Genomic DNA, 23,388 nt, shown 5'->3' on the forward strand with positions numbered 1-23,388 from the left:
ACACAACTTAGTGACACCACAACAGCAACAGCCAGAGAAGGTGCAAATTCAGCTTTTGTCTCTTATGACAAAGAATTTTTCCAAAGAGATTGTGCCAGGTTCCTCTCCCACCCATGGAACACGGAGGTTCTGATTGTGTCACATCCTTGCTAACACTTGATATTATCCTCTTTTTTCATTTTAACCATTCAGTTTTATATGGCCCCAAGTTGTATTTTTATTTTGCATTTATTTCCCTGCTGAGGTGGTGCACCTTTTCAAATGCTTATTGACTATTTAGATAACGTCTTAAATGAAGTATCTCTTCAGATTTGCCCCTTTTCTGAATGAGTTGCCTGTCCTGTTCTTACTGATTTCCCAGAGCTCTTTGCATATTCTGAATACAAATATCTTGTTTGCCATCTGTATGGCAAATATCTTCTTCCATGTGTAACTTTTTTTGATCAGTAGGAGGAACCAGAAGTTTTGAGCCTCCAAGGCATTGACTTGAACACAGGTCAAGCCGTCACCTGCCTGAACCTCAGTTTCCCTCAACTCTGCAGAGTAGTTAGCCTGGTGCTTCGTGTATAAATGGAGCAGGGACTGTTATTGGCACCTCTGCAGGAATGAAAGAGCCCTGAACTAAAACAGGCAAAAACTAGCCCTGTGGGGACTTTTCAACCTAAGTCAGCCCTGTTTCTCAGGCCAGTTCTGTAAATATCTGTTAAGCATCTATTTTGTACCAATTGCCAAGCTAGGGATTGAAAATACGGCGGTGAACAAGACCCAATTCCAACCCTTGGAGGAAGTTGCACTGGGGTGAGTACCGGGGGCTCTGGGAGCCCACGAGAACATTAACTAGACTGGAGGCATCAAGGAAGGCTTCCTGGAGGAGGCAAGCTTCATGGTACAGTATGCTTGGTAAGCCTCTTCTTTTTAGGCATGTTTGGGTGCCTTCTGTGTACAGGCACTGGTTCCTGGCCAGGAGCGATTGTGTTCCCAGGGGACACTTGGAGATGTTTTTGGCCATCACCATTTGGAGAGGGAACACTACTGACATTTAGTAAGTTGAGACCAGGGATGCTGCTAAACAATGCATAGGACAGCCCACAACAAGCCCCTCAGATGGCGATAGCACTAAGGTCAGGGCACCTAGAAGCGGACAATGCCGATGCCATGTGCCATTGTAATAAGGGGAGTGAGCAGAAGACCGGCGGGTGGGGGTGTGTGTGGGGGATGTCCGAGAAGGCTTCCTGGAGGAAGGGACCTGGAGCTGTATCTGGGAGGAAGGAGTGGGAACTGGCAGAAAGTGGGAGATGCTGGGGAAGGACTCGGATGAATCAAGGAGCCAGCGACTCAGGACATGCGTGGAGATGCCACTCGTGGCCAGGACAGACCGAGAAAGGAGGCGTGAGAGGGCTGTGGGGATCAGACACTGCAGGACCAAACCTGTGTGCCCGCTCCAGGAGCCACGAGCTACATGTGGCCACGGAGTCCTTGAAACGTGGCTAGTGCAGCTGAGGCACTGAATTGTTTATATTGATATAATTGAAATGTAGATTTCAAAACAGATCCTCCATTCCATATTTTGGGAAACTTTATAAATGTGTGTAGAACTCTTCGGGAGTGTGGATGTAAATTTTTCCAGCCGTAACTATGATGACCTTTAGTTGTAGATTGGGTGTTTCTGCTGACAATTTATCATCCAAATTGAGATGTGCTAATGATACGCCCTGATATCAAAGAATTAGTACTAAGGAAAAGAAGGAAGTCAATTGTCTCATTAATCATTTTCTATATTGATTAATAATAAGATTTTTGGATACACTAGGTGAAATGAAATCTATTATGAAGTGTAAGGTCACCTTTATCTTTTTACCTTTCTAATGTGTAGCTGCTGCAAAATTGACTTCCCCGTGTGGCTGACCTTGAACTTGTACTGGATGTCGCGTTATAAACCGTGGGGAGGAGCTGGAGTGGCCAGCTGGGGCAGAGGGCTCACGGAAGGGTTTAGACAAGGGGGTGACATGGTCAGGTTTCCATGGCAGCTCCACCCTCTGGCCACAGGTGGGGAGGGAAGATTCCAGAGGACGGGACAAGACCAGCCCTAGGGAAACTGAATAGCCTGGAAGACCTGAGCTCTGGCCACAGAGAGAAGCCGTGCTGTCTCAGACAGGTAGTGTCTGCTGCCGATCCCTGGGCAGGTGGCCAGGCTGGGCCCCGAAGGAGGAGGAGGAATGTTTGGGGAGAGGCGGGGACATCCTGGGAATGACCGACCCTTCAAAGGGGCCTCAGCGCTGAGAGCCGAGAGGAAAGACCTCAGCCAGCGCGGGACCTGCTCCCGGTGGCCACGGCTCTGGACACCTGGCTCCCAGCCTGGCTGCTCCCTGCGCTCCACACTCAGGTCGACACCCCCTGACCCCTCTGGCCCTGCTCGCCACTGCTCACCATCTGTGTGACTGTGAGCGAGTGGCTTTCCCTCCTGGGGGATCACCAGCTTTGCCTGGCCTCGCCCGTGTCGTACCGAGAGCATAGGAGAGAAGGGAGTTGCCCACGGGTGACAGGTCTTCCTGGGGAGGACAGTGTGGAGCCCGGGGTGGGGAGGGAACGTCTGGTATGTTCTGCAGTTTGCAAGGCAGCTTCCCATCTCTGATCCCTGCATCGCATCCCCATTTCACAGCTTTGGAAGCTGAGGCTCAGAGAGGCGAAGCAGCTTGCCTGGGGTCACACAAGGGCGACAGAGGCAGGATTTCGACAAAGGATCTGACACCCTGTGAGGTCCAAGGCTCCCGTGGCCACAGCTCAGTGTGCAGTGAAGGGCAGGCAGGGCGACACCTCTCTGAGCCTCAGTCTCCTTGTCTGTCAAATGGGGAGGATGATGAGGAGGTAGGTAGTTGAATACAGTGGTGCAGCACCCACCCAAGACAGGGCTCCATGTGCCGGCTGCACGTCCTCCTGGCAGCTCTCTGCAGTGAGGGGCATGAGCCCATTTTTCAGGAGAGGACACTGAGGCTAAGGTGTGCTGCCAGTGAGAGCAAAGCTGGGGTCCCTTCCCGCCCCCAACTCCTTGGCTCTTTTCCCTCCCCCATCGTTGCTCTTGTCCCAGGGTCCTGGAGTCACCTCCTGTGCATTAAAGGGCAGGCTGACCCCGGGATCCAGCTGGTCGTTTGTCCTGGGTGACTGGACATGGATGGGGACATGGCAGCCTCCCCCGTGGTGCTTACAAACACTCCCGCCCCCATCTCTAGAGCCAGTTCCCTCCCGCAGGACATCATCCTTTTCCAGGTGAGCAGCTTCGCTTCCTGAGAGCCAGAGTGCTTGGGCGGGAAGCTGGCACAGAACACGCCCAGGATGTGGCCAGACCCTAAAAGCCGGAGGTGGGAGGAGGCCTTAGAAATCATCAGCAACCCCCCGCCCTCCCGGGTTCTGGCCGTGTAGTCTCAGTCTTCACATCGGAAAATGGGAAGAGTCATCAGCTCAGGGAAAACAGCAATGTCTGACAACACAGAGTTGGTGCATACGCATCAGTGTATAGCGGGTGGATCACAGACCACTGGTAGGAGGGTCTTTGGAGGGCACTTTTTGCTGAAATAGGATGTGTGGCTCCCAAGCCAGCCGACTGCTTTTAGGTAACTACTTAGTGTGGAGCCGTGCTTCTCAAGCTTGAATATGCATGGGGATACCTGCGTGCCTGTGCTCTGTGTGACCCCGTAGCCCACCGGGCTCCTCTGTCCATGGGATTTCCCAGGCAAGAATACTGGAGTGGGTTGCCATTTCCTTTCCAGGGGATCTTCCTGACCCAGGGATGGAATCCACATCTCTTACATCTCTTGCATTAGCAGGTGGGTTCTTTACCACTCGCACCACCTGGGAAGCCCCGGGAGGCCTGGGGGCTGGTTAAGATGCAGATTCTGATTCTGCACCTCTGGGGTGGGACTAGCAGGCTTCCAAGGGACCCTGCTGATGCATTGGGGTGCCTCTCGGTCACGGGCAAGGGAGGCACGTTCTTTTGTGATGGGGTGTGTTGTGTCTAAGGTGAAAACAGCTTACATATCCAGCAGAAAGGTTTTGGCGTAATGAACGGTCAGCCATCCCTGCCCAGGATGCGCTGGAGCAGTTAAACGGAGGGAGACCTCTCAGGGTCCTGCATGCTGCTGTGTCTGTCTCTCGGGAGGATGGCAGCCGCCTGAGTGCCGTGGTTGCGCCTGTGTCGTTAAGCGGTGTGGTCCCGGACCAGAGCCGGGCCTGCGGCACAGTGGTGCTCAGGCAGGTTTACTGAATGACAGACTCCATATGCTGACACGGGAGGATCTCCCTGACCTGGTGTGGGGGGACCCGAGCCAGTTTCAGGATACGTGTGATCCAGGGCCTCTCAGCCCTGGCTTCATTGGCATTTGGGGCTGGATGAGTCTTTGTGGTGGGGGTGGGGCTGGGCATCGGAGCACCTCTGGCCTCTACGCATCCAATGACCCCTAGCTGTGACAGCCCAGACTCCATCTCCACACATTGCTGTTTGGTCCCTCAAAATCAGCCCCAGCTGAGATCCACTGGTGCAGTCGGACAGCGTGTGGCTGGAAGGAGGGAAGGGGGAATGAAAGGATGGGCGTCTGGGAGGGTGGGGGGCAGGCCCCGTGTGGTTTCCATTCAGATGTGACTTTGGCTGCAACCTCACAGAAAGCAGATGTGTGTGTGCGGGGGGAGGGGGGTTCCTCCCTACAGTGATCGACAGCGGTTACCTTTTAAAACAGGGAAGAGGACGGGATTGGAGATTTCGCTCCCAGGAGACTTAATCCTCTAGTATTTTTTTCTTAATATTTATTTTATTTATTTGGTTGCACCAGGTCTTCGTTGTGACATGCAAGATCTAATTTCCCAACCAGGGATCGAACTCGGGCTCCCTGCATTGGGAGCGTGGAGTCTTAGCCACTGGACCATCAGGGAAGTCCCGTTCTCTGTTATTGTTAAATATAGAGGTTGTAACTTTGACCTGAGTAATTAAGTCAACTTAAAAAACAGGAACAGTCCAAGGACCCACTTCTGGGGTTGCAAAGAGTTAGTGAGCGTTCCCACCCGAAGCAGACGGAGAGGAAACCACTGCTGTTTTATTGTGTGGCATCCCCCTGGCGGCCCCTGAGCATACGGAGCAGTTAGGATCTTCTTTGCACATGGGCACACTTGAGCTCAGAGATGGAAAGGGACTTTTCCAAGGTCACACAGCAAAGTAGGAGCTAGGCTTGATTGGAAATCGTCTTCATGGCTGTGATATAGGGGCCCTTCTCTGCCACCCTGTGGCTCCTTCCAGGCTTCTGAGCCTCCTGGTCATCACACACGAGGCTGTGTGGGCTGTTTCACAGCCCCCCCAGCTTGTTGATCACTTGGTGTTCACCAGCCCAGCTGGCCCCCAGGAAGTGGGCTCGGCTGGAGACGGCAAGACTAGCCAGTGGGAGTTGTTGTGGTTTGGCCGAGCAGCGCTGGGAGGACTGCCACGGTTGTGGAGCCTGTGACGGAGGACCTTGGCAGAGACGGTCCCCCTAGGTGGGCGCTGGCCGCCAGCCCTGTGCGCCTCTCCTGCTCAGACACCTGCCGTGGCTCCCTCGTGCCCAAGTTGAAATTTCCTCCCTGTGCCTGTTGAGTTAGCATTCCATGCCCTACAGAAGATTCTCTGTGACACTGCTAGATTCCAAACACAAATACTCGTCATAGTAATAATAAGGCCTAGAGGACCTACTGTTTGGTACGAAGTGCTTTACTCGCCTTACCGTTTTTAACTCTTTACAAAAGCCTGTTGGTGCTCCTGCATGTCTGAGCTCTCATCAGTTAGGTGTCTTGCCCCAGGTCATGTAGCTCATGGTGCCACAAGGACCTGCAGCCTGACTCCAGAGCCAGCCTGTTTAAAAAAAAAAAAAAAAAAGTTAATTTATTTATTTTCAATCTGGCTGTGCTGGGTCTTTGTTGCTGCATGGGCATCTTCCTCTAGTTGGCATTGAGCGGGGGCTACTCTGTAGTTGTGGTGCGTGGCTTCTTATGGTGGGGGCCCCTCCTGCTGCAGATCACGGGCTCCAAGGCACGTGGGCTTCAGTAGCTGCGGTTCCCGGGCTCAAGAGCACAGGCTCAGAAGTTGTGGCATACACAGGCTTAGTTCCATGTGGGATCTTCCTGGATCAAGGATCGAACCTGTGTCCTCCTGAGCCACCAGGGAAGCCCCAGGACCAAACTGTTTACCAGGGGACCAGCCTACCTCCTCTTACAGGAGAAGGAACCAGCTCCTTGGAAGAAAAATTAATGACCAACCTAGACAGCATATTAAAAAGCAGAGACATTACTTTGCCAACAAAGGTCTGTCTAGTCAAAGCTATGGTTTTTCCAGTAGTCATGTATGGATGTGAGAGTTGGACTATAAAGAAAGCTTGAGCGCCGAAGAATTGATGCTTTTGAACTATGGTGTTGGAGAAGACTCTTGAGAGTCCCCTGGACTTCAAGGAGATCCAACCAGTCAAACCTAAAGGAAATCAGTCCTGAATATTCATTGGAAGGACTGATGCTGAAGCTGAAACTCCAATACTTTGGCCACCTGATGCGAAGAACTGACTCGTTTGAAAAGACCCTGATGCTAGGAAAGATTGAAGGCAGGAGGAGAAGGGGCCGACAGAGGATGAGATGGTTGGATGGCATCACCAACTCAATGGACATGAGTGAGTAAACTCCAGGAGGTGGCAATGGACAGGGAGGCCTGGCGTGCTGCAGTCCATGGGGTTGCAAAGAGTCAGACACGACTGAGCGACTGAACTGAACTGACTCAAGTCAGCAGAGAGGAGCCTGGCTTAGGGTGTCTGGAAAGCAAGACCCAGGCCTGGCTGCCCCATGACCTTGCTATGTGACCTTGGGCAGACTTTCCTCTCTGGGCTTTCACTGGGCTTTCTCCAAGGCCGGCTCGGCATTCTGAGGCTCAAAATCTCAATATTATTTAGTAAACCTAGAAATCACCCCAACTTCATTTTTCCATTCTTTTATATCACACCATTAATATATATCTGCTGTAGAATAGTTAGAAAATTCATTGGGGAGAAAAGGAGAAATAGATGAAGCTCCATTTAGCAGTTTAGGACATACCTTACTGGAGTATTTTTCTAACATAAATACTTATCAAAATAGAATCTGATAACCTTTTTTATCACCCAAACATCATGTCCCAGATCACCTGTAGGGTAAGAAATCCTTCTTTCTTACAGTTGTATCCTTGTCTGTTACAGTTGTACTGTGGAATGTTTAATTAGCGTCTAATTAGAGATGATGATAAATTAAGAGCCAGCATTTACTGAAATCCTCCTGCTGCCAGGTCTTGCCCTAAGCAATTGCCTCAGTGGTCATCACAGCAACCCTCTGAGGCAGGCAGTTCAGCCCCATTTTACAGATGAGAAAACCGAGGCAGTTGACATTAACCTGTCCCAGATCTCCTGGCCCGTCCTTGGCAGAGCCAAACGTGGTCCCAGGCCCTTCCCAACCCTCCATGCAGGCCTTTAACCACTTGGCCACCCTGCCATGTGCCTCGCCACCCATGTTCTCAAAGGCCCTGTTTCGTTGAGGAGGGTGCACTATGACTGTCCAAGGAAAGGGAATGAAGGGGCTGCTGGTCGAACCTGGTGTGTGGGGAGGTGACCTGTGATGTATACAGCCAGCGCTCAATAAAAGCCCCTCTCAGAGCAAACGTTGCAGTGGAGTTTCTCGGAGCAAGTGGAGTTAGAGTCGCTCCAGGGGAGTGGGGCTTAATGGACCCCCTCCACCCCTCCCCATGGATCCTCTCAAGGGGCTCCTCGCAGCCTCTGCTGTCCAGGCTGGGGGCTTCGTGGGTACAGTGTGAACAGAACTGTGCTCTCAATTTGAGGTTTGCAGAAACCTGAGTTTGATCTGGAGGGATCCCCTAAACCCAGGGCTGAGATTAAGCATGTGAGGGACTTGACTCTGGTGCAGAATTTAAGGAAGTGCCCCAAAGCTCAGCAATCACAATAAGGACTGTTTTAATGCAAATTTTAAAAACCCAAACTAACGGATGAACCTTGAGAACACTATGCTAGATGCAAAGCAGCTAAAGACCCTGTATTATGTTCCGTTTATTTGAAATGTTCAGAAAAGGAAAAGTCACAGACCAAGCAGTTGCCAGGGGCTGGGGGGAGGAGGAGGTTGGGGCTGCAGCTCGAGGGCTGATGAAGATAACTCGAAAATTGATTGTGGAGGTGTTTGCGTGACTCCATAAATGCACTTAAAATAGGTGAATTGTATGATATGTGAACTCAATCTCGGTAAAGCTATTACACCCTCCCCCCAAAAAATCTAAATTGATTAAAAAAAAATCCATGATGAACAATATGTCAACGTTTTAAATAAAGACAGGATTAGTGTTACTGATTTGTTTTCCTTCTGCCTCAGGCTCTAATACAACTTAGCATAGCACCATTATTTATCCTGTTTAAAAATGTGATGTTTTGTTAGTCATTGTGTTTTTCTGGCAGTTTTTTTTTAATTGGAGTATGGTTGCTTTCCAGTGCTGTGTTCGTTTCTGCTGTACAGCCAAGTGAATCAGCCATACACATGCATATATCCCCTCTTTTTTGGATTTCCTTCCCATTTGGGACACCACAGGATACCGAAGAGAGTTCCCTGTGCTGTGCAGTATTCTCATTAGTTATCCGTTTTATACATAGTAGTGTGGCTCAGTGGTAAAGAATCCGCCTGCCAGTGAGGAGTCGCAGGAGATGTGGGTTTGATTCCTGGGTCTGAAAGATCGCCTGGAGAAGGAAATGGCAACCCACTCCAGTATTCTTGCCTGGGAAATCCCATGGACAGAGGAGCCTGGTGGGTTGCAGTCCATGGGGTCGCAGAGCCAGACACGACTGAGCACACACGTGTATATGTCAATTCCAATCTCCCAATTCATCCCACCCCCCTTCCCCCCTTGGTGTCCATACATTTGTTCTTTACATCTGTGTCTCTATTTCTGCTTTGCAAATAAGATCATCTGTGCCGTTTTTCTAGATTCCACATACATGTGTTAATATATGATACTTGTTGCTCTCTGTCTTACTTTGCTCTCCCCGTAGGTCAGTCCCTCGGTCCATCCACGTCTCTGCATATGGCTGGCATTCGTTTGTAAATGTTGCATTTAAACATTATCGACCCTGAACACTGAGTTTGGGGCACGCCCCTGTAGTTTTGCATTCCGGGGCAGTGGCTCGCTCGTCTCATCACCCCGCCCTACCTACCATGCAGACCTCTTGCTCTCTTTGACAGGGAGGCCGATGAGGCCCAGGGCAAGAAAGGCTGTGAGCGGTTTGCCCGGCCTGAGGCTAGAGTGGGGTCTCCGAGTCACCTCCTCCAGCCCAGGCCATCTGGCCTCTTGGCCCCCTCCTGCATCGCGTCTCCTCTGAGGTGGTCCCTGGGTCCCCCAGGACTTCTCACCTGGTCTCCTGCCCCCACCTTCTAAGCCACCCTACACTAGAAAAAGCCCTTGCCCCCTCCCAGACCTCAATCCCGCCGGCACTCCCCACTTCCCGCTGCCCTCAGGATAAACCCGAAGCTCCTTGCTTGGCCTACCTGGAAGCTGCTGACCTCCTTTCCCCACGCTCTTGGCCACCCACCCCCACTCACCCCCACCCCCACTGTGGCTTCTTCCTTCTTTCAGATTTGCATGGGTCCCATAATTACCAAAGGGCGGCAGCATCGCCTGCTCTTACCTTCTCACGGTTAAGCCTCCATCTCACTTAAATCTTCACTGCAGCCCTTGCTGGTGAGAGTTGCTGGACCCATTTTACAGATGAGTAAAGTGAGGGCCGGGGAGAGGAGAGGGCACCGCTAGGGGCCCTGAGCAGAGGCAGGTGCACACCTGGGGTGTTGGGAGATGTACACACCTTCTTCTGCTCCCCCTGGGGGCCGTGTATGCCAAGGTCACCCCCACTCTGGTCCCTGATTGCCCTCCACCCACTTCTTTATTTCTTAATGTTAACATTTTCTTTAAAAATTTTTTTTAAATATTTATGTTTGTTTATTTAATTTGGCTGTGCCGTGTAGGTGACTATAATTGGTTTCCTTTCTACTTCTCCGTACTAGGTTCCTAAGTGAGCCTAGATTGCTCCTGGACCTATCTGGCTCTTGACCTCCACACTGGGCCCATTCCAGTGCCCGACCAGTAAATAGTCCTCAAATGCCGAATCCAGTGCCCTACTCACTGTTTCGTAGAGCCAGGGGAGGGGTAGAGCGCTAGCACTCTATAACTTCCAAATCAGATTATTTGGGGACAGGCCCCAGGAACCTGTCTTTTAACAATTTCAGGTAATTCTGATGCGTGGAAGTTTTGAACCACCTTAAAGGGAGGAAATAACAGTGATACAGTAACAAAGCGCGGAGTGCTGTCTGTCGGTTCATTTGTTTAATCCTCAGCGCTGGTGTTAGCATCCCCAATTCACAGATGAGCAAACCGAGGCCCCGTTTAGGCCTGAGTTGTGTAACACCGCTGTCTACTTCCTCTGCTCCAACCAGGGCTGCATTGCTAGTAATCACCAGAACCAGGACATAGAGCCTGGTGTGCTCATCCTCCCACCCCCCTACCCCTACTTCTGGACGCTTCCAGGCAGAGGAGTGGAGACAGGGTTGGGTGTGGGTGTGTAGGTGTGTGTGTGTGGTGCGGGCGCAGGAAGCCCCGGGCCCTGCAAGGTCACCCTGGCCCTTTCCTGTTTATACTCTTTATCAGGCCGGGGCCCTTGTGTTCCTGAACAGGAAGCCCAGAGCAGAGCCGGGGCCGCGCCAGACGCTGGTGGCAAGGCTGCAGCCTGGGAGTCAGGAGGCCGAGCCAGTCACCGCCCCAGGCAGCCGCCTGACCGTGGACACGCATGGTCCCCACCTGTGTGTTGAGCAGGGTAGGGCTTTGGGGGTGATGGTTAAAGAGCTTGGCCTCTGTGATCAGACAGAGCTGGTTCCACTGCAGGCTGAGCTTGTTGCTCTCTGTGTGACCTTTGACTGAGCTCTTCGGCTCTCTGAGCCTCAGTTTCCCCCTCTGTCAACTGGGGCTAATAACAGTGCCTCCATCAACTCCCCAGGTTGTTGTTAGAGGCAAAATGCACATCAAAGTGCCAGGCACACACAGGTCTCTGGCCTTAAATCTTTACCTGGCGACAGACCAGACAGCGGATAATCCCATATACGTGCATGCATTTGTTTTAAAAAATAAAATATTTTCCCGCGTTGCCCATTTTTCTCACCAGAGGCCAGCCGCCTGAGTCCTCCCCCTGGGCGTTCCAACCCAAATATACACAGCTTCCACGGTGACCCACTGCATCTGCATTTTGTGGTTTTGTCCCAGTTCCCCTGGGAGTTCAGACTGAGCCGAGCCTTCGCACACGATCGCCCGAGGGGCACATCAAGGTCGCCGCCTGATGCTGTAAATAGTCTTGCCTGGAACCCAGCCACGTGTATTTTTCTGGCTGCTTTCATGGCGCGGAGGCCGAGTGGTCTGGAGAGCCCTGACAGACCCTCTGGCCCGCAGGACCGAAATCATTGGCTTTCCTGGCCCTTCGCAGAAGTTTGCCGGCTCCGCTTCGCCCAAACCCCTCGTCTGTTTGTCCTCAGGTCCCTCCAGTCTTCCTCCCCGTGCCGTGGTGACAGTGATCATAGTCAGTGCTCGCGTTTCTGCACATGTGTGCTGGGTGCGGTGATGTTAAGGAATTCCTCGCAACTCTTTGTTCCAGGTGTTAACAGCCATTGCTCAGATGGCAGTTCTGAGGCTCTGCAAGCTGGATTGACCCAGGACCCCTGACCTCTGAGTGCAAGAGCTGGGTTGTGACCCCCACCCTGAGGTTGTGCCAACAGGGTGCTGAACTGGGCCTCCAAGATTGAGGCAGGGTGGCAGGTGTGGGCCCTGCTTTGATCGTTTTAGGTAAAAAAAAAAGATGCAAAGCTCAGTAAACATTTGTGGAATGAATGAGGAAACCCAGGTCGAGGAGCATGGGCTCTGGAGAGAGTTTTGGGTTTTCCTCTTAGCTCATGTGCTAACCAGCTGTGTGGCCTTGGCCAGATGAACTCACCTCTCTGAGGATCAGTGAAGAGATGGTTAGTACGGGAGAGTCAGATGGGCTCATGGACAGGGCTAGTGAGGACAAAACTCCGTGATGTATGTAAAGCTCTCAGCTCAATACCTGGCGTACAATAAGGGCTTGAGAAGTATGACCTGATATTTCTAAGGCCCCTCACCTGCCTGCCTTTTCTTCTCTCTTGAATCACCCCACGTGTTTCTTACGCTCAAGCCTTGCCCCTTGAAGCCTCAGAATTATCCTTTTTGCCTCTTCCTCTTGCCCCACTGGATTCTGGCAGGCTCTTCTTGGCTGGCTTCCCTCCAGGGCAGGTCAGAGGTCTCTGATCCCCAGGGATCCTGAAGGGGGAACCCCAGTCTCCCCAAATCTCCCTGAATCTCCTTGGAGGCTTGGGGTGGCGAGGTCAGTGGGCCCCAGAGGGGTAGGTGGTCTCCATGGTGATGGAATGCTTGGGAGCTGGTTCCCACAGAGAGGGCTTACAAGGCTGATGGCTGATCTCCAGCACGGGGGTACCAGGTACCCCTCCAGGGCTCCTCCATGAGTGCCATGACCTGCCCCCTGAGCTGGCATCCTATGCTCCAGCCTCCCCCCCCCCCGCCCCCCGCCCAAGTTGGGAACCTCTTGATCTGCTGAGCTTTGGTGAAATTGTACAGATTGTACAGAGTCTGGCGCCTTAGGACACGTCTCCCCCTCCCACCTCGGTTATTGCCTTCTGACCATTTATCACAGTCACAGATGCAGTTATCTGGCGTGCTGGTTTCCTGGCTCTGTGCCAAAACGTCATCTCCATGAGGGCAGGGGCCCTGGGGTGCCGCCCCTGATGTGTTGCAACATCTACTTCCAAGCATAGTAGGTGCTCAGTAAACATTTGTGGAATGAATGAGTCCAGGTCTGAGGGCGTCTTGAAGATGGTCCAACACCCCCTCCCCCCACTTTGCTTCGGGTGATCACTCAGGGCAGCCCATGAGTCAGTGGAAAGAGAGTGAGGTGAAGTCCTTGCTCATCCTCACTGCTGCCCCCATCTTATGAGCCATGTCATCATGAAGACAGAGCCAGATTTAGAAACTGGCTTTCCCTCTTAGTAAAGCACACTTTCTATGTGCCAGACTCTGTTCTAACATTTTCTAACTTATTTATACTTCCCAGGACTCCTATGAGGCTACTTCCACGTTTACACTGGCCACATTTCAAGGGCCCGAGTGCCTCACGTGAGCCTTCTAGGAGGTATTGTTGTCATCCCCATTTTACAGATGAGGAAATTGAGGCTCAGAGATGTTAAGTGACTTGCCAAGGTCACACCGCCAGTAACTGGTGGAGCCAGGATTGGGAGCGCTTTCAGTCTAACCCCCTCTACTGTGGCTGGCATAGGATTCAAAAAAAAACTGGTTGTTTTGTTATTCTGTAGATCAAGACCATAGAACAACACCGTGAAAGTATATGTTTGGGGAAAAATACGATCACCTACCACCCCTATGTTCTTACCCAGAGTTTGTGTTTGCTGATTGGTTCGATTGATTTGGCAGATTTGCTTTTTGGTGTAGTTGTGCTTACCCTGCACCCCATGGGCCTTTGTCATCGTAAATTGGAGAACCCCCTCCCCACTCCACCTTGCCACTGAGCTGTTGTGAGGCTAAAATGAGGCAGAGGCGTGGAAAGCCCTTGGTCTAGTGTTAGGTATACAGTGATGCTTAATAAATTCTGATGTTCTTCCTGCGAGGAAAGGAGGGCTCATTGACTCCCCCCACCCCCTCATGTGTCTTCCTTACATATATATATATATATGTGTGTGTGTGTGTGTATATATATATAATTTTGTTTATATATCTTTGGCTGTGCTGGGTCTTGGCCACTGTGAGGGCTTTTCTTTAGTTGCGGTGAGCAGGGGCTACTCTTCCTTGCGGGGCGCAGGCTTCTCATCCCAGTGGCTTCTCTGTTGTGGAGCACGGGCTCTAGACGCACGGCTTCAGTAGTTGCGGCGAGTGGGCTCTAGAGCATAGGCTTGATAGTGGTGGCACACGGACTTAGTTGCTCCGCAGCATGTGGGATCTTCCCGGATCAGAACCTCCGTCTCCTGCATTGGCAGGCGGATTCTTCACCCCTGAGCCACTGAGGAAGCCCTCAGTGTGTCTCCTGAGTCTGCACTGTGCCCAACAGCAGGTCCCCTACAGACGAACTTCCAAGTTGCACTCTTTCATAGCTGTGAATTGTTCGTGTGTCCAGCTACTTAAGTTAGTCTCTGGCGTACATGGTCACTTGTGTGCATCCTCTACACGTGGTTGTGCGTTTGTGTACTTTACTGTTCAGTACTGTACAGAGTAGAGGGGCGCAGCATCTTTATTTCAAGCCCAGGATGTCTGGAAGCAAGTGTAAAAGCAGCAGTGGTATAGCTGATTGTGTGAGTTGGATACCTAGGCTAACTTTGTTGGACTTTTGAATGCATATTGAGAATGGAACTTGTTTATAGGTAGGGGACAGACTTTGGGTGAATGATAGGAATAGTCTAGCTCAGGGACCTGCAAGCTGTTTCTAGAAATGCGTGCATGCGTACCAAGTCACTTCAGTCGTGTCCAACTCTTTGCAACCCCATGAACTGTAGCCCCCCAGGCTCTCCTGTCCGTGGGATTCTCCAGGCAAGAATACTGGAGTGGGTTGCCTTGCCCTCCTCCAGGGGCTCTTCCCAACCCAGGGATTGAACCCACATCTCTTAGGTCTTCTGCCTTGGCAGGTGGGTTCCTTACCGCTTGCAGCACCTGGGAAGCTCTTTTTTATAAATGACCAGATAGTAAATATTTCAGGTTTTGCAGAACAGTTTTTCTTGTTGCTGCTGCTTCTCCTTTCCCCTCCCAACTCATCCTCTTCCTCCTCTTTCCCTTAAAAAAAAAAAGTCAAAATCACTCCTTGCTCACAGGCCTCACAAAAACGGCTGACGGGTGGATCCGACCCGAGGGTCATCATGCGCTGACCCTGTCCTCAATCTGCCGTGGCCAGTACGGTAGCCCCCAGGGGGCCTCTGGGCTCTGGAAACGTGACCAGGGTCAATAAGGAGCTGAATTTTAAATTTTATTTCATTTTAACTTAAATTGAAATCCTGACCTGTGGTTGGTGCGTCATGTTGGAGTCGCAGCTCTTCATTGATCAGAGGCCCTGACGGCCCTGTCCCGTGACCCCAAAGGGAGCCGTGGGAGCTGCCCGCCTGGCAGGTCTCTCGAACTCTCTTGGCATTTCAAGGGCTGCCTGGGGACAGCTGGGCCGGAGCCATCCGGCCTCTGGAAGAGCTTCAAGGGCTCTGGTCCCTAATGGTGGTGGTGGTGTTGTTATTCCAAGAGCCAGGCCTCTCTTCACTGGCCACCCGTGCCTCGGAAATGCCAGGCCTGTGTGTTCAGGAGCTGGGAGGAGGGGCAGGGGCTGGGAACCGTCTTCCTCCTGGGTTTAGATACACTAATCAGGTTGGTGTTTCAGGGATAGGGAAAAAAACAACTGCATAGAAGCAAAGAGTAATAAGTGAATAGAAAGAGAGATAGGACCCCCAAGAACGGAGTAACAGCCTACTCCCAGAGTATTTCCATCACAGCACAGATAAAATAATTGCTGAGGTTTTTGAGTATTTGCTATTACCCTGTTTGAACCTCCTAACAGCCCATTTTACAGAAAAGGAAAACTGAGGCTCAGAAGAACAACAATCTACCTAGTCAGAGTCATCCAACTCCAGGGCTGCGTCCTTAACCACCACCAACCCTCTTCCCTCCTCCCCCAGCCCCTCCTGGGATGGGACTAAGCGGAGAGAAGTGAGTCTGTGAAGTGATAGCTGCTCCTGAGCCTCAGTGTTCCCATCTGTAAAATGGAAGGAGGTAAGAATTGGACTAACAATCCGCCTCCCCCCCATCCCCCACCCCAAAATGATACAGCAGTGAGGTGTAAAACAGGATTCCCTTGATTCCATGTCAGCCAGGCTTCACCCCAGACCCCCATCGAGTTCACGGCCCCATTCCTTTAATGCAGTTAAGAGCTGGGCGTCAGAGTCTCAGAGACCTAGATGGGGACCCTGGTTCCCCAGGTCAGTTGCTCTTCCTCTGGCTGTCATTTTCTCACTTTACAAAGTTGGGAGCATCTTCCTTTCCTTGTTGGCGTATTAACTGGCACAAGGTACTCAAGTAGTACCTTGTGGCAGGCTAGAGTCCACAGGATCACAAAGAGTTGGACACAACTGAGCAACTGAACACACAGACGTTCACATGCTGCTGCTGCTGCTGCTGCTAAGTCGCTTCAGTCGTGTCCGACTCTGTGCGACCCCATAGACAGCAGCCCACCAGGCTCCCCTGTCCCTGGGATTCTCCAGGCAAGAATACTGGAGTGGGTTGCCATTTCCTTCTCCAGTGCATGAAGGGAAAAGTGAAAGTGAAGTCGCTCAGTCGTGTCCGACTCTTAGCGACCCCATGGACTGTAGCCTACCAGGCTCCTCTGTCCATGGGATTTTCCAGGCAAGAGTACTGGAGTGGGGTGCCATTGCCTTCTCACGTTCACATAGTAGGCATTTAGTTCATGTTAGGTGGTGAGAGCAAGGCATTATTCAACTCCAGGGGGCGCCATATCATAGACTGGGTACGCAGCGCCCTTTGGAGTTGGGCAGTGCACAGCCTGTTCAACTATACCCAGCAGTCCCAGATGGTGATTAGAGGTAGGTATAGTGGTGGTGGTGGTTGCATCCTGTGATATTTACTTTTCCTGAAGTCCAAGGCCCCTGGCCAGGAAGAAGGGAGGGCCTGATTGGCAGAGACCCACTGCTGCTCAGATTCTCAGCTCGCACCTTGCTGCCTAAGAAGAGGGCCAGTTCCTTCCCTAGCTGAATCGGTGAATTTAGACCCTAGCTTCGATGTCTTGGCATGAGGTGGCCTGTCCCTGCTCTGCCGCTCATTTGCCAGGGTACTTCCTCGCTGCTCCAGATCACTGTGGGGTGAAGCCCAGTACCCTCAGTCCACCCCTCCGGGGGACCCAGCCCCTCCCCATAGCACACGTGCCTAATGCAGCATCTCCTCTGCCTCTGTAGGGCTCAGCTGGTGGACCATCCTGGCAGGCAGCCACGAGCAGTAGAGCCCAGGGATGAGCGTGTCCAGGGAAGGTGAGTGCTCCCCCAGGGGCCCCCAGAGTCCCGACTTCTCCTGAGAAAACCCTCGGCACCCCCACGGCCCCGCCTCCACGATCAGGCAGCTGATCAGACTGGGCCAGGTCACTCCCTGTCAGAAACCCAGTGCCTGACCAAGCTAGACCCCAGCAGCGTGGAGAGGACAGGCCTCATCGCTTAGGGAAATTTTACTCCTGGGTGGGCAGGGACTTACTGGCATCACTGAGCCAATTCAAGGCGCAGCCAGAATCTAAACACCACCCCTCCCCCCACCTGGTGTCCTGTGCCAGCATTCTTGGTGCACTTTCTCAGCCCCTCACACAAAAGCTCCCCACATCTCATAATAGCTCCCCTAGAAAAGGTTCTTATCAGCCCGCCTTTGCTGGAGGAGAAAACCGAAGCTCAGAGGGGTGAGGTCCCTCGTCCGGCTGTCCAGCTTCAAGTGGCAGGGGCTGGATTTGAACCCGGGGCTGCAGGACTCCCAAGTCTGAGGCTCTTAGCCACCAACTTCACTGCCCTCGATGGAGTTTGGCTGCGTGGTGGGGAGTGGAGGGCAGGCCTGGGTCCCTGGGCTGGGCCTGCTCGCCCCTCCTGGAGTGGATGGGGTCTGTGGTTCTAGGTGATTAGGAAGCCACCTTCTGCTCTTAGGTTCCCAGCGGCTTTCTCTCTTCCAAATTGCCCTGCCTTTGCTTCTCAAGCTGCCCTGCTGGTCTTTTCTGTCTCCTGCTCATGTCTAACCTGCCTGTTTTGAGCTGTTTTCTCCTGGTGGCAGAGATGGGCCCAGAGATGAGCCCCTTGCTGGGTCCTCTCTGAGGACCGTCAACAGCTCAGCCGCAGGCCCTAATCTGACCCTGACCCATCTCAGGCAAGTGGCCTCCTCTTTCTGAGCTGCTTGCTGAGTGGGAGGCATGCTCAGCCCAGAGGTGGCAGAGGGGATCCCACTAGGTGATACATGGAATAAACTTTAGCTGAGGATGTGCTCAGTAAGTGTAAAACATACACAACTCAGGGCTTTGTCTTAAAGCGCGATAGCTGGATGAATGCTCAGCATTAAGCAAAACTTGGGAGTTGATAACCATTCAAAAATTCTGTCTGTCCCTTCATACAGGCTTTCCCCCCTGGTATTTAGTATCCAGATCACTTTCAACTGCACACATAAGCTCAAGAGGACACACATGCCCACATATGCATGCGTGTGAATACACAAACACACACTCACAGTGGCAGGCACACTGAGTCTGCCTTTTCTGGAAACCACTTTCCTAAATCGTCCCCTCTTCTGTTCCCTAAGCTGCAGTTTCTCCCTCCCCACCAAGTGTCAGGAAGAAAAAGTGGTTGCACTAATTCTAGCTAAAGTGTGATTGACACTCCACCAGGGCCATTGACACTGAAATAATCATCTTTGGCAGATGTTTAGTCTCAGGGCTACAGACAGAATTTCACTGAGCAGTTAATGAAGCTGAGGGCACCTCAGAGGAATTTCTGAGTGACTTTGTGTCCTGTTCAGCCTGCCTCTGCCCAGAAAGTAGCCCTGGCGTTAGATTTCCCTACCCTAACCCTGAATCCAGTGTACCCATAAACTGCCAACAATTTATGGTAGGCTTGTGTTTCTTGGAAGAGGGTCCCCAACTATTTCCCAGTGCTCAGAGAAGCCAGCGACCCCCTAGATGAGACTCATCTTCACTCTGTCAGTTGCTTCTAGAACCCTCACAGCAGCCTTTGAGGTCAGTGGACCCACCCCTCTTTGCAGCTGAGGAAACTGTGGCTTAGATGGGGGAAGTGACTCTCCCAAAGCCACATGGCCAGGAAATGCCAGGGCCTGTCAGCAGTTTCGACCCCAGGCCTGAGATGGTGTGTTTTTTTTAGCTTTGATGTTTGTTTTCCACTTGCTCTGGCCTGAGGGGCCCCAGGTAGTCCAAGCCCTTGTAGGAGGATTGGTCCAGCTGCACACCGGGGCCTTCAGTGGTTTCAGCTGAACACTCGCCCCAAACCCCACCCTGCTTCCCGTCATGCCAGGTTCTCTCCTGCCTGTGGCTTTGCCCTGGTTGGTCACTTCTCTCTCTTCTCCACCCAGCTATTCAAAACACCACCTGTCCACTGCTCGTAACTCAGCAGGAAGCCTGCCTCCTACAGGCAGCCCTCCTGCACCTACACAGGTAGAACCCATCACTCCCTCCCTGATGTGGGTCCATAGTCCAAGTAGGCATGAAGAGTTGAGTCTGTGTCTCTTAGCTCCATAGCCTAACTCCCGCACATAGTAGGAACTCATGAAATGTTGGAATGAATGAATAACCAGTGATCATGGCTAATATTTTTTCAAATGCTCCCTACACGCTGGGCACATTCTTAAGTTCTTAGAGGTTGTTTAGTGTTCGGCCCTTCGAGGTGGACATTCTTAGACCCATTTTACAGATGAGGCTCAGAGAGGTGGAGTCTGTTGCCCGAGCTCACACAGCCACAAAGGAAGTGGCAGGGCTGGATCTGAACCCAGGTCTGTCTGACTCCTCGAATGCCCAGAGGCCTCAAGCTTCACTTTGATTCCAGAAAGAGGTGAGAGAGGAAACAAAGGCTCTGAAACCCAGTGGGGGCAACATAGAGAAGGGGTGGCTGGAGGAGGGCTGCCTCTCCGGCATCTGAGTCTGCACCTTCTGAGCTGAGGTTGCACAATCAAAGGACCTTGAGAGTGACCGGGGGAGGAGGGTAGATGTGATATTTGAGTGACTGGAGAAGGGGGAGGGGCTGGGCTGGGTGGACCCCTGCTTTTCAAAACCAGTGCCTAACCTAAAGAATTGGCATTGGGTCTGATCAACTTTCGTAGTGACATTTACAAGGGGTAAGGAGCTCGGTTCAGGTCCCATATAATTCCCTCCCCCTGTTCCCACATCACCCCCACAGTCTACACATCCCTGAGTCTCCCCGGAATGCGGGCAGGACCCTCCTGACTGACCTCCCTGTCTCCATTCTCACCCCTGCAGGCCCTCTGCTCAGGGGCTGCCCTGAGAGTAAGTCCAGCTCCTTCCCCATCTCCTCCCTCCCTCCCCTCTGACCCCAGCAGCATCCTCTCCTAGGTTCTTGAGCACCTAAATCCTCCCCCATCCTGGAGTTTTGCCCTCTCTGTTCCTTCTGCCTGGAGACCCCCCCACTTCCCTCACATCTTCACATAGCCAGCCCCTCCTCCTCTGGGTCTCCTCCAAGAAGTCCTCCTTGACCTCCCTCCTCCTGCCCCTTCTTGATCCCTCTCATGGTGTCCAGCTCATTTCTTTGCAAGCCGGTATCATAGTCTGGCTGGAGCTTGTGAATCATCTCCATCCACCGCTAGGACATAGACTCCTTGAGGCTAGAGGCCCTGCCGTCTCGTCCACTGTCCTGTCCCCGGCCTCCAGCCTGGCACCTTCATTGTTTCCTAAGCATTGACTGAGGGAAGGCTTAATGAATGGACAGCGATTCTGGAAGAAGCCCAGGCCCCAGGATGTTTTGCAGTTTCTGAAAAGCATCTCCTGCACAGGCAGACGGCTCAGAACAGACACAGACCCGGCTCCTAACCCCTGCCCTGGGTCCCGATCACGGACCACAGCTTGGCCTCTTCCCAGCTGGCTGACTGTGAATAGCCCCTCTGTACCTTGGCTTCCTCCTGTCTCTACTGATATCACTTCCTAGCACTCACTCTATCCCGGGCCCCGCTGGTTCCACCCAGACACATTCCATAAATATTTACTGGGCACTCACTAGGAGCCAGGCACTGCGCTAGGGGCTGAGAAGACAGCTGTGAATAAAAACAGGCAAAACTCTCTTCCTTATCAAATGACTGTGCTGCTGAAATGTGATATTCTAGTGCTTTTATTATTTTCACATTTTGAAGAATTTCACGTAAATGTCTTTCAAGAAAGCCTATTTTTTTAAAAAAACGATTCCTCTTTCCATTTGTTCTTGCCGGGAGAATCCCACGGACAGAGGAACCTGGCAGGCTACAGTCCATGGGGTCGCAAAGAGTCGGACATGACCCAGCGACTGTCACTTACTTGCTGTGTATCAGATGGGGAAACTGAGGCCTTGAGTGGTTACGGGGACTGGGCAGGGTCCCCCAGCTAGGAAGTGGGGAGGAGGGATTTGAACCCAGGCCTTCGGGGCCCCTGGGGGTAATAATAGCAACTCCCCTGAGGGTTGTCGGATCTCCCAGTTAAGAGCAGGGTCTGCGGGGCCCAGCGCCGGGCTCATCAAACTGTCCTGCTGTGAGTGTCAGCATCCTCAAGTGGGCTGTTGTCGGGGTGTGGATGGCGAAGCACCAGCACCCCTCCGGCCTCCCTGACCACCCCGCCCCCCCCGTGTCCCTCTGTCTCCCCAGATGTGAGCGCCGCGGGGCTCCCGCCCGCCTGCCCCTGAAGCACGCCCCCCGCCCCGGGCCCAGCATGCGCCTGTCCGTGCGGAGGGCGCTGCTGGCAGCTGGCTTGGCCCTGGCCCTGGTGCTGGCAGTCCACGTGGGGCAGCAGGTGCTGGAGTGCCGGGCGGTGCTGGGGGGCCCGCGGGGCCCCCGGCGGACCATGCGGCCCGAGCAGGAGGATCTGGTGATGGTGGGCGCGGACCACGTGGAGTACCGCTACGGCAAGGCCATGCCGCTCATCTTCGTGGGGGGCGTGCCCCGGAGCGGCACCACGCTGATGCGGGCCATGCTGGACGCGCACCCCGAGGTGCGCTGCGGCGAGGAGACGCGCATCATCCCCCGCGTGCTGGCCATGCGCCAGGCCTGGTCCAAGTCGGGCCGGGAGAAGCTGCGGCTGGATGAGGCGGGCGTGACGGATGAGGTGCTGGACGCCGCCATGCAGGCCTTCATCCTGGAGGTGATCGCCAAGCACGGCGAGCCGGCCCGCGTCCTCTGCAACAAGGACCCCTTCACGCTCAAATCCTCCGTCTACCTGTCGCGCCTCTTCCCCAACTCCAAGTTCCTGCTCATGGTGCGGGACGGCCGGGCCTCGGTGCACTCCATGATCACTCGCAAGGTCACCATCGCCGGCTTCGACCTCAGCAGCTACCGCGACTGCCTCACCAAGTGGAACAAGGCCATCGAGGTGATGTACGCGCAGTGCATGGAGGTGGGTAAGCACAAGTGCCTGCCCGTCTACTACGAGCAGCTGGTGCTGCACCCCCGGCGCTCCCTCAAGCTCATCCTCGACTTCCTGGGCATCGCCTGGAGCGACGCGGTCCTCCACCACGAGGACCTCATCGGCAAGCCGGGCGGCGTCTCCCTGTCCAAGTGAGTGGAGCCCCCGCCTTCTGCTGGGTGGCCTGGGGCCAGTCGCTGGGCCTCCCTGAGCCGCCTCTGTTGTAACAGATCGGAGACGAAGAGTGTTTAAGAGCAGAGCTTTGGTCCACATCTCCCTCCCGGTAGCTCTGTGGCATTGAGCAAGTTGCTGGACCTCTCTGAATCCTCAGTTTTATTATCCCCCCCAAAAGGGGGCAGTCCCTCCTCTCCACGTCCACGGGCTTTGTGTAGTCAGCGGTTGTCGGTAAAGGTTGGGAGGACAGATTCTGGGACCGGGCTGTCTGGGTTCGAGTCCCAGCCCCATCCCTTTTTAGCTGTGTGACCTTGAGCAGGGGATTCAACCTCTCTGTGCTTCCGTTTCCTCATCGGTAGCAAGGGGATAGAATCTGTCCACCTATGTTCACGTGTGAACATCCGATGGGGTGGTACCTGTTAGGTGCTGTTATCCCCATTATCTTCATTTTAGTGTTGATCTCGCTTTTGGTGGCATCTCCACTGGCCTCGCCTTTGCTCTCTTATTGAGCGCCTGCTGTGTGCCCAGCACTGAGTTAAGCCCCCACCCATCATTACTGCCCTCATCTTCACAGCAAACTCAGACATAGGAACTGCTCTTAACTGCATTTGATAGATCAAGAAGAGGAATCTCAGGAAAGTTACTGGCCTAGCGAGAGGTGGTGCCAGGGTTCAAACTCACGCCTGTTGGACGCCAGGGCCTGTTCTCTCAAGCTCTCCATCCCTGCGACCCTCTTCCCTCTCCTGAGACCTTGGCACAGGGCAGGGCCAGAATGTGCCGTTTCCATGTCTCCATCCTGCTCGGGTGCGAGCATCCCTAAGAGCCCAGTGGAAGAGCGGTCCTTCCTGGGACGACACCTCCTGTGTCTCTAACATCTGGGCCTTCCCAGGCCCTGTCCCCAGGCGCTCCAGAGCCCTTAGCAGAGCTCAGCTGCTCTCCTCCT

At 53.2% G+C, this 23,388-nt stretch overlaps 1 protein-coding gene and 1 long non-coding RNA gene across 4 annotated transcripts in view; one reads left to right on the top strand and one right to left on the bottom strand.

Annotated features, from left to right (window-relative positions):
* Positions 1-23,388, top strand: part of TPST2 (tyrosylprotein sulfotransferase 2) — a 52,355-nt gene that overhangs the window by 16,615 nt on the left and 12,352 nt on the right. The window contains exons 1-3 of one of the 3 annotated variants that reach the window (XM_081542912.1): positions 12,515-12,572; positions 17,101-17,172; positions 21,518-22,423. In XM_081542912.1, coding sequence (XP_081399038.1) covers positions 12,544-12,572; positions 17,101-17,172; positions 21,518-22,423 — 1,007 coding nt within the window. In that variant the 5' untranslated portion in view covers positions 12,515-12,543. Of the gene's footprint in view, positions 1-12,514; positions 12,573-14,652; positions 14,782-17,100; positions 17,173-21,517; positions 22,424-23,388 lie in introns of those variants that run through there. The other 2 variants (XM_081542914.1, XM_081542913.1) reach the window with 2 other exon arrangements.
* On the bottom strand, positions 5,710-12,491 carry LOC145526670 (uncharacterized). Its single transcript, XR_014069062.1, has 3 exons — positions 12,263-12,491; positions 12,051-12,161; positions 5,710-5,866 (listed from the first exon to the last, which is right to left on the bottom strand). It is a non-coding gene; the product is annotated as an uncharacterized LOC145526670 (long non-coding RNA).

The sequence above is a fragment of the Giraffa tippelskirchi genome, chromosome 11, assembly GCF_054371585.1.
Source record: "Giraffa tippelskirchi isolate mGirTip1 chromosome 11, T2T-mGirTip1v1.2.pri, whole genome shotgun sequence".
In the NCBI taxonomy this organism is placed as follows: Eukaryota; Metazoa; Chordata; class Mammalia; order Artiodactyla; family Giraffidae; genus Giraffa; species Giraffa tippelskirchi.